We start from the raw sequence: 12,696 nt of genomic DNA on the forward strand, positions 1-12,696 counted from the left end.
GACTGAACAGCATGCTAGAGGTCAGCCCAGTCCTGAGGCACAGAGCATTAGCTAATGTTTTAATGTAGCCTTGAATAGAGGTGGACTTCAGATGTGTTGTTTTGCATGTGATTAAGGGAAATTGCATAACGCTTTCCACACCATTGTCATTTGTGGGAGCTGCAGATGTAAGGATTTCCTGATGAATTCCAGTTATTCAGATTTAAAACCATTTCTTACCTACTATCTATCTATAACAGATCCCTGAAATATGCTAAGGTATGGAACAAACATTTCTTTATATATATATATATGTGTGTGTGTGTGTATATATGCTTCTTATAGGGAGGCAAATAAAGTAGGCTGCTTAAAACAGGTAATAGTTACTGACACTTCATGTGGCCAATAAAAAGACTTCGAGAAAGCTTCTGGAAGGAATAGGTCATTTTTTAATGCACACAGTTCTGCACCAACGGTGGAATAAATCAATAGTTGACCTTGTTCTAGCAGATAAAGAAGAGTTAATAGCTGACCTGAAATCCCGTGGTTGCCTAGGTACCAGTGGTTGTTATTTGTCTGTATTTACTTTGTGCAAACAGAATATGGCATCAGTGAGTAATGTAAGAAGCTTTAGAAGAGCCAATTTCTTCGAGTTTAAACAATTGGTAGGATAACTGACTGGGAAGGGACCTTTAGAAAGGGAAGTGCTAATGGCAGCTACAAAGTATTCAAGAAAATCATACTGATGACCAAAAAGGTATGATTCCACAGTTGCAGGAAGTGTATTGATAAAACACAAAACTATGTGTACATAAGGGAGGAAGGATGAGGTAAAGGAGAGGGTAAGTGGCAATGAATATAATTATAACCTTAAAAAAAAAAAAAAAAAGTAGCTGAGAAATCATTGAGATATCAATGTGAGTTCAGAGGAGAAGGCAGCAATTTTTTTTTACATGTGAAGAGAAAAAAATTACGTATAGCTCCAATACAGTATTTACAAGTAGTTGTCTAAAAACAAAAAACTCAAACCCCATAATTTGTTGAGTATTTGTCTCTGTTTATGATGTAACAGGACGTATTTATGCCATGTGTTTTGTATATAGTTAATAACAAAGGAGGATGAGACAGGAGTTTCTAATATTTTAAAACAGGTAGACCTATATAAGGTACGCCCCAAGGATAATGGCCAAACCGAGGAAGTCTCTTATTCATTAATGTCAATTTTTATCAGCTTCTGGTAAACTAGGGAAATGTTACAATGTTGTTAGACTGCCCACCTGGATTCAATATAGAAAAAAATTAAAAAGGATGACCCAAAGACACGTGCACTAATTAGCCATTTGTTGATCCAAGATAAAAGTAATTTTACGAAGTGTTAAAACACTTAAAATCTGAAGATACAGTTGAATAATTATTCGGCATGATTTAATGCAAGATAATGTCTTTTCAAACAAACATTTTGTCTATTTTGACAAGATTGTACAAAGCAATAGTGATACAGTTAAACATTGCTCAACCATTTGATTTAATCCACATGAACAATTTTGATTTAAAAAAAAATACTTATCTCGAACAGAACACAGAGGGATTAAAAACCCCTTTAATGATAGATCTTAATAAGAGTAGTAATTAATGGGGAGACAGTAGTAATTAAGACCATTTCTAGTGAAAATTTTCCCCAAGGATCTGTTTCAGTCTCATTCCTATTCAATATCTGTATCAACCATGGAGAAAGTACTGTTAAAACCTTGCCAGTAAGGTTTGCTGTTGAAAACCTCTTTGAGGAGGAGGAAGATTAGGTTACTGTTAGAGAATGGCTTGAAATGCCTGGTTAGTTGAGGATAAATCCAACAAGAATGTGTTTGATACAGCTTAGTGCAAGGTACTGCGTATTTGGGAACAGGCTGTCCTCGTAGGACAGAAAGCTTTCTTTGGAAAGCACTGATTTGGAAGAATACTGTGTATTGCTGAGGATAGCTGAAGTTGCTTCAACAGTGTGAAGGGGAGTATCAGGTTGAAAGGAAGGATGCGATCTTGCTCCTTTTCAGAGCTGAAAAGATTATGACTGTGTTATTTTGTTTGGTTCCGAGTTCAGGTCAGCGCTTGGAAAATGCGTGTGTGTTTTTTTGTTTGTTTGTTTTTGAATGTGTGCAATGCTGGGTGCGTGATTTATTCGGCTTATCGAAGAGTTTGGGAGACGACTTGTCTGTGCTGTACAGGTGCTTATGTGTGCATGATACCTAATAATGGGGGGGGGTTTAGGTGTTGTTTACAGTCGTCATAATAATGTTTGTTAGTGGGAAGCTGGTGTTTAACCTGTTCAACTTTAAAATAAGAGAAAAATTCTTAGTAATTTAGGCTAACTTAATGGAGGAACTTGACTGGCAAGTGAAAGAGTTGCTGTCGTTTAGTGTCAAAAATAAGTTAGTACGTATTTTCAAAAATGTCTGTTTATCTAGTTTTTGAGGGATGTTCTATAACTTGTGCTTGTAAGGACTTTTGACATGTTTATAGCCCTTTCCTTAGGAAGGGAATAGACTACTATTAGCGGCTAATTTGGCTATATCTGCAGAAGAAAAGCTCATCCCTCAAAATGTTCCCAACCCTTTCAGTTTTGTGTTTTAAGATGCAACCACAGGCACCATCATGATTCACAGCTTTAGTTCTTTTAGGTCTCAAGAAACAAATTTTCTCCCAGTACAAAATTAGCTGAGATACTCTGGTCAGTTCTGATGGACTTCAGAGTCTTCTGAGGAAAATGGTGGCAGGGTTGGACTGCCTGCAAGAGGCAAATCCATCTGTTCTCAAGCTGGATCTTTAATTGCCTCTACAAAAACAGGCAAAGTGGATTGTTTTGGTGATTCATAGTGTATTAAACCCTTCTGTGTTGTGAGAGCCACCATATAAAGGAGTCAGAATTGATTTTTGTCAGAATTTACCCTGATGAAACGCTTCTCAAGAATCTTCAGCAATTCTTAAAAATGGAGATCGTGTAAGATATAAGTGAGGATATGATGACTGGAGGTTGGGATAACAGAGTAGAGGGTGTGAATTCTCTTGAGATCTGGCTTCAGATGGAGGCACTGCCTTTTTTACTACATCCTCACCTCATGCTTACGACCTGTAGGTCGTACTACTTCTTCTAGTGGGGAATATCATCAGCTCTATTGATAGTGTGTTTTTTTTGTTGGGTTATCAGCTACCATAGTGATAACGTATAGCTATTTTACGGGCATAATTTTAGTCATTAAAGGTGACAGAATGGTAGCTATCCTTATTTTACCAGATTTTATGGTAACTCTGTTATCCATTTCCTTCTCGGAGCATAATTCGTATCCCTCCTGTGAGACACTGTACTGTGTATTTGCCATAGGCCACCTCTTTGTACAATCCAAGCAACTCAACTCTGGGAACTCTGTAATGGGTATTTTTGGAATTTCTGTAGCCTTAAGATCTTGGCCTCTGGGGAAACGTTTTGGCACTTGCACATCCTAAAGTAAATCAATGGATATAATTTCTCATTCACACCTGTATTATGATGTCAAGAATATAAAACACCCCTGTGACCCTGCAGTTTGAGTCTAAAGCAGTAACACGCTAGACTACTGCTCTTTCTCACCAAGATTTTGGTAGAAGTTTAAGTCTTTATTTGCCGGTAAATGAATTTAAATCCACAAGTAATTCACGGTACACAAGTATTGGGAGGCAACCAATCATTAGGAGGTAAGATAAGCAGGTAAATAATACGATGGAGCAGAAAAGCCCTGAACTGTGGGTTCTTAATACAATGCAGAAGCCTAAAGCAGATATATAGAGTCCCTTTGGTCAACTTTCCTAGGTCTGCTGTTCTGACTAGGCTGGAAATCTGAAGGAGGAACTCCTGTCTTCTGGATATCAAGACATATTTTATCTCTGTTTCATCCCAGACTAGTACCTGCCACTGATCACACGTAGTAACTCCTAAATGCCAATATTGGAGAACAAAAGTTCCGACAAAAGTTGGCCTCTTTGTGACGACTGTTTTATTTCCTTACTCTTCCTGTGGTAAGAGAGAGCTCACAAAAGAGAACTTCATCCCTGTCACAGGGCAGGACTTTGTTTCTGATATTGCTGATTTCTGCTAGAAGAAGCATTGCTGTTTACCTTGATGTATTTCATCAATGCGACTTCTAGAGTCACCTTTTGTCACTTGTGTGCTCAGTGCTGCTTGAGCAACCTACTTTGTTTCAATGGCTGCACCAGGGACCTCGGTACTTCTGTCCAGAGCTACTTGTGCCACTACAGCTGTCGACAACTATTGTACTGTCTTTCTTGCTTTGTAAAAACTGTGTTTTCTTGCCACAGAAGGTAGTTGCGACCTTCTGGCGGAAGGCAACGATGGCTGGATCGTACATTTGTCTAAGGTTTGTTCGTGTCTTCATATGATAACTAGAAGAGTCTGTAGTGACGGTTGGCTGGATATTGTTTAGGAAACAATATTGTGCTGTAGATGTTTGCTAGTTTTGTATAAAAGAGCTTCATATAATTTCACCCAGACATCTCATCTATAACCCACTTTTATAGGGATGCAGTCTACATGTGTGAGTCCTCTCAAACTAACCTTTGAATTTACGCTGCTTTTGTGGATATGGTTCCAAGTATCTTTATCATATCTGAACCTTAGCAGCAGTACCAACTTAAGGTACAGACACGCATCTAGGGATGACACAAGGCAGTAACAAATAACTGAAAGTGTAGACCTGGAAGCTGGTCTGGTGTTAAGACCTCTGGAATTGTACCCTGCGGTACCAATCACCTTAGTCTTGCTGTTTTGTGTGAGAATCTTTTATTTGCGAGTCAAAGGATAATGAATGACTGAGAAACTATATTCCCTGTCACTTTGTTTGCCAGGATGGCTGCAGTCGGTAAATCCTCTTGGATATCTGTGCTCTTTGTGTGGCTTCCTTTTTGAGTCTGATTTCTAAGAAAATATGTTTTGTTGGGCAGCAGGTCAACCCCAGTGTGGCCTCTTGATGCTTGTTTACTGTCTGTTCAACTGATAAACTGTGGTAGGACTTTGGTTTAATCGTTGATGCTTCCATCATCCTGTCACCAAAACATATTGGTATAGCTTGGCTGAAGGCACATCAACAGGGTTGACTCTACTGTTTTTAGAGATGCGATCCAGCTTTAGGTGAGACCGTTCATGTATTGCTAACAGTTCAGCTCTGTCAGACCCCACACTGCCAGAACTGAGTACTGACTAATGCTAGTGTGGAGCCAGCCATTGTGGGCAGAAGGTGCACTCCTAGGAGCTGGGAACTTGGTTATGGGTACTCTCGGTAGTATGGACCTATCTTGCACATGAAATGCTCTTGCTAATGCACTTCAAGTCTGAGGACGTGGAATTATTTACTGCATAGGAAGTTAGTTTTTTGGCTGTTTAACATTTCTGGTGGAGTTTAGACTATCTTTTGAGAACTGATGTTTGGTGTCTTCCAGGGGTATATGGATCGCAGTGCTCAGCTTTAAGTGAATTTTGTAGGAACAATGCAAAATATTGAGGATAGCAAGTCCTGTTGTAAGGATGTGAGGTTGTTAGGTGGTAGCTCGTAGTACCTTTTGTTGTTCCATAATTTCTAGAGAATTCGCGTTGTACTCCCTGTTATTGGCATTTTTAGGGTTAAGTTATTTGTCTGACATGTTTTGGAACTGATTTTGAAAGCTCTAGACAGGGAGATGAGGCAGGGCCAGCTGGAACAGAACATACAGGAGGGGCCCTACCAAACTGTCAGTGCCTTGGAAGGCACAAACTCTCCGGTGCCAGATCTTACAAATTTATTACATGTAATATAGTTGTGGCCTCTGCTGGAAAAAATCTGCTGCCTTCATGCCATCTGAGTGGAAAGAAACATGCATCATGCATGTTCTTCCTTGCACAATGTCCTTGCATCTATGATGAGATATGTCACGTTCAAGCCAGAAAACTGGGTTTTGGTCATAGCTGATATTTGATATCTTTATGCCCCTTAAAATCATTATTTCTAACAGCTGCTGCTGCTATTGTTGAGGAGATGATTTTAACTTATCTGCATTACAGAAAAATAACTGAAAGCTTGCACAAGGTCACTTCCAGAAATGGAGGACTGAGATAAAACTAGGTTCTGTAGCTCCTGTGCCATGGCATGACTGGAAGTATATAGGCCCCCATATGGTGGGTGCTCAACCAGTTGATGGAAGGAGCTATTTGCATGATCTGTCATATGATGGGAGATGCTGGCTTCTTGGTCACATCATAGGCTTTTTAAGTCATAGTGAGGAGCGTTTGAGATGTGTGGTCCTGCAATGTTTTCTTCAGAGGCTGCAAATTCTGCCCAAGATTTTTTCACTGCTGCTCTCCTGGGGTTGTAGTAAGTAGATGTTTATAGCAATCACTGAGGGAAAGAATCAGGCCTGTGAGCACAGTGATTCATGTCTTCAAGGTTAGAGATCAGCGGGTTAGTTCTCATGGATGACCTAACCATGGATCTTGTTTTATTTGGCCGGACTGACTGTCTGCTGGAAAACACAAACATGCATGTATACATGATTTAAAAAAAAAAATACTGTGAGGGCATTTGCTGTTGACCCTTTATTTAGATGGCCTGGCATTTTCCATTATAAAAATTGTGACCTTTTGCTAAGGAACTCTTAAAACTTCCATTGTTTGCAATAGGCTTTTGACATCTGGTAGGGGAAGCACTGTCAGAGAACAAAGTGTCTTTTTATGTTCCTCTAAATTAGATTCAGCTTTGAAGGAGATATAAACTGTTAAAATGAACTAGTTCCTTTTTTCCTGCTTTCATTCTTCAGGAAAATTCTGGCATGCTACCAAAAAAATGTGCCTCCAGTGCTGGACCTGCTGTAACCACTGTAGCAGTAAGGACAAGAGCCATGGTGTTGTGAGCTGTCAGAACAGCTGTAGCAGAGTCTCGAAGAGTCCAGAGTGCTTCCTCTTGCCATGTCACTGTGCTTTTTTTCCAAGGAGTTGCATGGGGTAGAGGTGTTCTCCCCCCCCCCCCCCCCCCGACTCCTCCTCAGCAAACCTGAGTTTAGTAGTTAGCCTCTGGTGTCCCTGTTCCTTCTCTTCCGAGCAGTTTCCCTTCTGCCTCTTTGAACAGCACAACTCTTAGATAGGAAAGTGATGGGGCAAACTGCATGAGTGCCTATAATCCATTGCAGTGGATTGCATTGCAAGTGGGTGCTCACTGCAGCAGCAGAATTTGATCTCAATTCTGTCACCTAGGCAATTGAATACCTGCATCCACAGCGCAGGGAAGCAATCCTACCCTCTCTCACAGAGCTGGGTCAGACCACTTGCATTTAGCGTTGCCATTGGCTTCCATTCAGCCTGAAGAAATTATACACAGGACAGAATTTAATGTTCATGTTGAAAACCTGAGCAGTGAGCTCAGCTGAATGGGGCTGGCGAGCAGCTCTGGCAGCAGTACATGAGTATCCAGGCCCAGCTGGGTGTGGAGAGAGGAGAAGATGGCAAGGCATAATTGTGCACCAGAAGGTGCACAGTTTGTTCTCTTTTAAAATCATTATAATGAAGAAAATTATGATTTTTTTTCTTTGATGGTTTTGAAGATTCCGAAAATAATTTTAGTATTTGCTTTCATCAAGAGCCAGGCTGTTTCAGCAAGTGTGTGGCCAAGTTAGATAGCTGAACTGATCGGGCAGGGTCAAATCCTGCTCTCGGGGAGAGTGTTGCTTTTCTTTCCCTCTCTGCCAGCTGCCCTGGTGCTCACCTGACCCTTTGAGCTGGTTCAGATCATGAAACCGTCAAAAACAACTTATTTATTGCATTTGTTGAGCTAGTTTTCTGCAAGATTGGTGAGCTATACCAGTTCACCTACAGGTCAAAATGGAAACTGGGGCCAGCTTGGGGAAGCTGGTGAGGCCAGGTAGGAGGGATGAGGGAACGGGGACAGCTCTTAAACAGCAGTGAGCTGTTAAATTGGTTCATCCTCAGTTATGTAACTACACTGTGAAATAGTCTACTAAGAAGAGATCATGACTGATTTCTCTTTTGTCAGTGCCCAAGCCATATGCAACAAAGATAACAAAAAGCGACCGATGGCTGATCTCCTTCATAGGCAAAGCCATGCCGTGTGTGACAGAAATAGAAAACGTATTTTAGCTGTGCTCGGCAAAGCATTGGACTGAGAGGATCCAGCGTGGATCAAGCCTGAGCTGTTAAGATGCTGAGGCTTCAAGGAAGATGCAGTCACTGTTTGTGTTTACATTACTGTTATTCAAACTTCATATAACATAGGATACTGTGAACTCAGTTGTTCTTGAGATGAATAGAAGATCAAGTATTGTCCTTAAACAACAGAACAGTAAAACAACATCTGTGAACCGATGTTCATAAAAGAACGCGACTATCTCCTTTTTAAGAATGGAGAATGGAAGCAGACAAACTATGGCTAGAATTGTTGGAAGCATTTTGTATAAAGACAGCCATGGAATACTTGTTTGAGGGACTTAATAGCTTTTTATTGCATTACATATTTAAAGCTTCTCTTCAGCTCCACATCTCCAAACCTGGACACAAGTCTTTCATGCAGGGCACTTGGAAAATGAGTAGTAGACCCATTTGACTCCATGTGGAAATATTAATGTGAGCAATTGGCAACGCATCATATGAAGAACACTGTAGCAAAGTGACAGAATCACAGTGCCCAGGGGTTGTATTCTTCATCTTTCCTAACTGTGAAAGCAACCTTTCCTTTCCTATTTTCCCTTCTTTTGTTTGCTACCTGCCTTAAAACTTCTGCAAGGCATGAGATTAAAATGAGGTTGATGGGACCTGATTCGCAAACAATGGGGTGGGAAAGTCATTCAGATACACGATTTGTTGGAGACCAATATATATTTCTCTAGAACGAAGACTCGTCTGTATGTGGGCTCCTGGAAGTCAGATCTTGGTCTGTCCTTGGTTTGTCCTTTTGGAAAGCAAATCTCCCAGAGAATAGTGTTGGCACTTTGAGAAGACAGAGGATCTTAGGGCACTGGTGATGTGGTCACGCCTTTTACCAGAAGGTTGCTGGTTTGAATCTATCCAGTTCAATTAAAAAAAAAAAAAAAAATTAAAATAGGTTCCTAGGAGAAGGATGTGATCCATATGTGGTTCCAAGGAGTGTGGTGAATCCTGTTTCCAGCTTGTAGCTCTCATCTCCCATTTTTGTTCTGTGCTAAGTAGCTCTTTGGGATCAGTTCGTAAAACAGTGCAGAGTAGAGTGGGGCCCTGGTTTCCCATGAGGTGTCTAGGCTAAGGTAGAATTCAGAATTGTATCATGCATGATAAACTTGTATATGTAGTCAACAGTGTCCTGTATGTCCCAGGTTGAAGTGAATGAACTGCTTTCAAAAACCAAACTGCTGGAGTCTGGCCATTTTCTTACTCTCTGAAGATCTGGTCAATTCTTTGGAAGGCTTGGGAGTTTCTAAAAGTATAAGAAAAGTAAACGTTTTGGGAAGATTTAGAGTTACGAGCTGCTGAAGTTGGGAATCTTATGTGACTATCCCCTCCAGCAAAACATTACTGTTAAGTTTCTTTGTGATAGCAACTTTAGGAGGAAGATGGAATGTTGAATTACATTTAACAAATACTCTTGGTCTTAGATGAAATAGTAGAACAAGGGAAGAAGGGAGAATTTTTTTTTTTTAGATAAAAAAAAAAAGCCAGCTTATGTTCCTAAAACCATTCTGGCTATTGTTTTTTCTTTCTTACACTTTCATGAGAAAACCTGGCATCTGTGAGCAAGAGAATCTGCATGTCCTAACCTGAAAGAACTGGGTCATATTACTGGAATTTTATGACTTTGTATGCTAGAAATGGAAATATTCTCACCTCCTTTCTTGCACTAAACCAGCCCCCAAAGGTTGTCAAAGATGAATCACCAAAAAATAAATCTTTTTTTTTTTCTACTTGTCTCTCTGCAGCAATTTGGCAAAATCCTTGATGTAGAGATAATCTTTAATGAGCGTGGCTCCAAGGTAAGTCCTGTTTCTGTACCCATTTCTCTTGTTTTGATTGCACAAAGTAAAAGGCAGTTCTTTTGCCTACAGAATGTACTCTGTAGAGATTGGCAAGAATTAGTGTGATGGGGGAAGGGAAAAGCTATTTTTGGGACTCTCTCCTGTTCCCTCTGATTCAAGACTCTGATCAGGGTCATTTCTGGGCAGCGTGGCCAAATGCTCCTGGACAGCCCTGTCTGTAATGTGGGATCAGGTTCCCTAGCCCTTTTAACAAATAGGGAGTTACCTGAGCCTTCATACCAATCAGTTCTCATTGCACTGGCAATGAGTGTCCTACGGGGAAGGCAAAATAAGGTAAAAGAGCTTTGTATGATGGGAGCTGAAAAAAGTCTAAGCCCTAAACCACGTTTTCATTCCATTAAAATGCTTCTGTAGACACTCTATCTCATATGTGGAAGGATTTTTTTTTTAACTCTCATCTGCAAAACTCTCTGAGTATTTGTGAGATACTGACTTTTCATGTCTGAGATGTTTGATAATTAATATAAGAATCTTCATTCTCCCTGCCCTACCCCATGTGGACGTCTCCCCATTGACTTTGCATTTGCACACCTATTTTTGTTTTTAAGATATACTAAGAGGGAGGTTTTGCTGAGTGTTAATAGTAATTTATTTCTCTGGAGATGAGATTTCAAATGTTGCTTAGGTCAAATGCAGAGAGATTCAGTGCTCTTTGTTCTAATTGGCAATTGGTTTTCATCACATAACCAATATCACCACAATGACAAATTGATGTGATTCTCTCTCTGCCCAGGAGGTTCAGCACTGGAATAGCAGGGAGTTTTGCAGGTCAGGAGCGAGGTGCATTGCCAAAGCTCTATGGGGGAAGCTTGCACAGTGCATGTCTATACTCTGCTTGACTTAATCAATGCTAAGATTCCCATTTTCAATTAAAACAAAATTTCCCTACTCCCCACACACACGTGTGCGCACGTGTGTGCATGCACACATGAGATTTTGATGTTGCGATTCAGCTAAGCAGTTTCATTTTTAGAGTCTATGCCTTTCTCTTGGATTCGAGGTTCACTGTCTTAAGGTGGCCTCTTTGCTTCAACCTATCTTATGTAGTATGCTCGTGTTCAGAGCCCTCTGCAAATTTTCACTAGTGTTCCCCAAGATGGATTCTGAAATTCTTCAGTCTCTGTATTATCTGGAAACCAGAAAGCAGTTGGTGTGTGTACAAAAGAAATGAGATTTAGCACTTTCCCCTGTCCTTCTGTTGTGCTTAATACTGTGCTTTTTCTTTTTTTAATAGTAGTAATACTCTGAACAAATAGGTGTCTGTATGGCTTAGTTTGAGAGTTTTACTTCCCTTTGTGGATAAAAATCTATATGCTTTACCAAAACAATCAGCTATGCTGAGTCTGTAAATATTTATTTTGCTCTTTGCTGTTCTTCTGATATTTATAGGCCGGAGCTGTCTGTGAATTACTCCTGATTTTACTCGTTTCTGTTTGGCTTTGGGAGTAGCCTCTGGCCTCTAGCAAATCCCTGCTTTTTGAGATGTAATTGCAAAAGAAAGAACAAAAATAACTGGCCTGACAAAGACATGTAGCTCTATTCCTCATCCCCCTCTATAGCTGTGCTTTCCAGCACAATATTTTCTTCTCCACATATGAGCTTCACACTCGCTCTTTCATCCATACGGCCCTGTATTAAACACCCACGGCTGCCCTTTTCCTTCTAGGCAATACTAACATTGAAGGCTTTCTGTGAAGACTTGATTTATGACTCTGAAAATTACCTTTTGTGCAGTTGTTAAAGCCCAAGGCTTCTGGTTTTCAGTTAAAACAAAAATGGTTGCTGAAGAGTTCCTCAAAGAATTTTATCCTGAATTCTGTTAAATATATGAAAAAGAAAGCAATCCAAAGAGGTGTTCTTCCAGTTCTTGACCACACAGTTTTCTACTGCTTTTTTTGTCAACTGACAGCAAAAAGTAGTTGTAAAACTGGTAGCTCCTTATGTGAGGGATGGGGCAGAGTCTGAACAGAATGAGAAAACACCCAAAGAATAATTTTAAGGTATCTTTGTAGCCTTCTCTACCCAAAATAATTCATGGTTTAAAAAGAATGCAAGATTATTCCTGCTTAGCATGAAAATGGGAGGCCCCAGTGTTTGAGTGGGGTGTAGCTGCACGAAGCACCTGGTATTCACATAATAATGGAAAAACAGCAGTTTGGTGATCTGATGGTGAAGCAAAGGAAATGGATCTTTCTGGAGGCCACTCACTCACTCTTGGGTTCTTCCTCCACCCTAGGGAAAAAAAAAAATCTGAATGCATTTTCCTGCCCTGTGGTTTCCATTCTAATCTAATGATATGAAAACTCTCTCTCTTCTTCTTCTTCTCCTCCTCTTTTGGGAATCCGAAAGCAGATGCTCCTGCTGCCTGCCTTGTGCTGTGTTCTCAATGCTCCCTTCCCTTCCCTGGGCTCCTAAGGGTGTATAGTTTGTGTATATGTTTTGTAAATATTTAAAAGGTACAGTGGTAAACCCCAAATTGCCCTGGGTTTGCCCCCGCCCAGTGTATGATGGGGTTGAGCAGCGCTTTGTCCCTGCCTAGCTGTGGCAGGCGTTCTCTGTTGGAATCATGTCAATGCTGGTCAGTAGGAGGGATTGGAGAAAACAAGCGTTTTTTTAATTCTTCCTTTT

The 12,696-nt window shown here is 40.4% G+C and overlaps 1 protein-coding gene across 16 annotated transcripts in view; it reads left to right on the forward strand.

The window, feature by feature from the left end:
* RBFOX2 (RNA binding fox-1 homolog 2) overlaps positions 1-12,696 on the forward strand; it is a 179,393-nt gene that overhangs the window by 132,242 nt on the left and 34,455 nt on the right. For all 16 annotated transcript variants that reach the window (XM_068943354.1, XM_068943417.1, XM_068943331.1 and 13 more), the window contains one exon: positions 9,952-10,005. In XM_068943354.1, the coding sequence (XP_068799455.1) occupies positions 9,952-10,005 (54 nt within the window). The remainder of the gene's footprint in view (positions 1-9,951; positions 10,006-12,696) is intronic.

The sequence above is a fragment of the Struthio camelus genome, chromosome 1, assembly GCF_040807025.1.
Source record: "Struthio camelus isolate bStrCam1 chromosome 1, bStrCam1.hap1, whole genome shotgun sequence".
NCBI classification, from domain to species: Eukaryota; Metazoa; Chordata; class Aves; order Struthioniformes; family Struthionidae; genus Struthio; species Struthio camelus.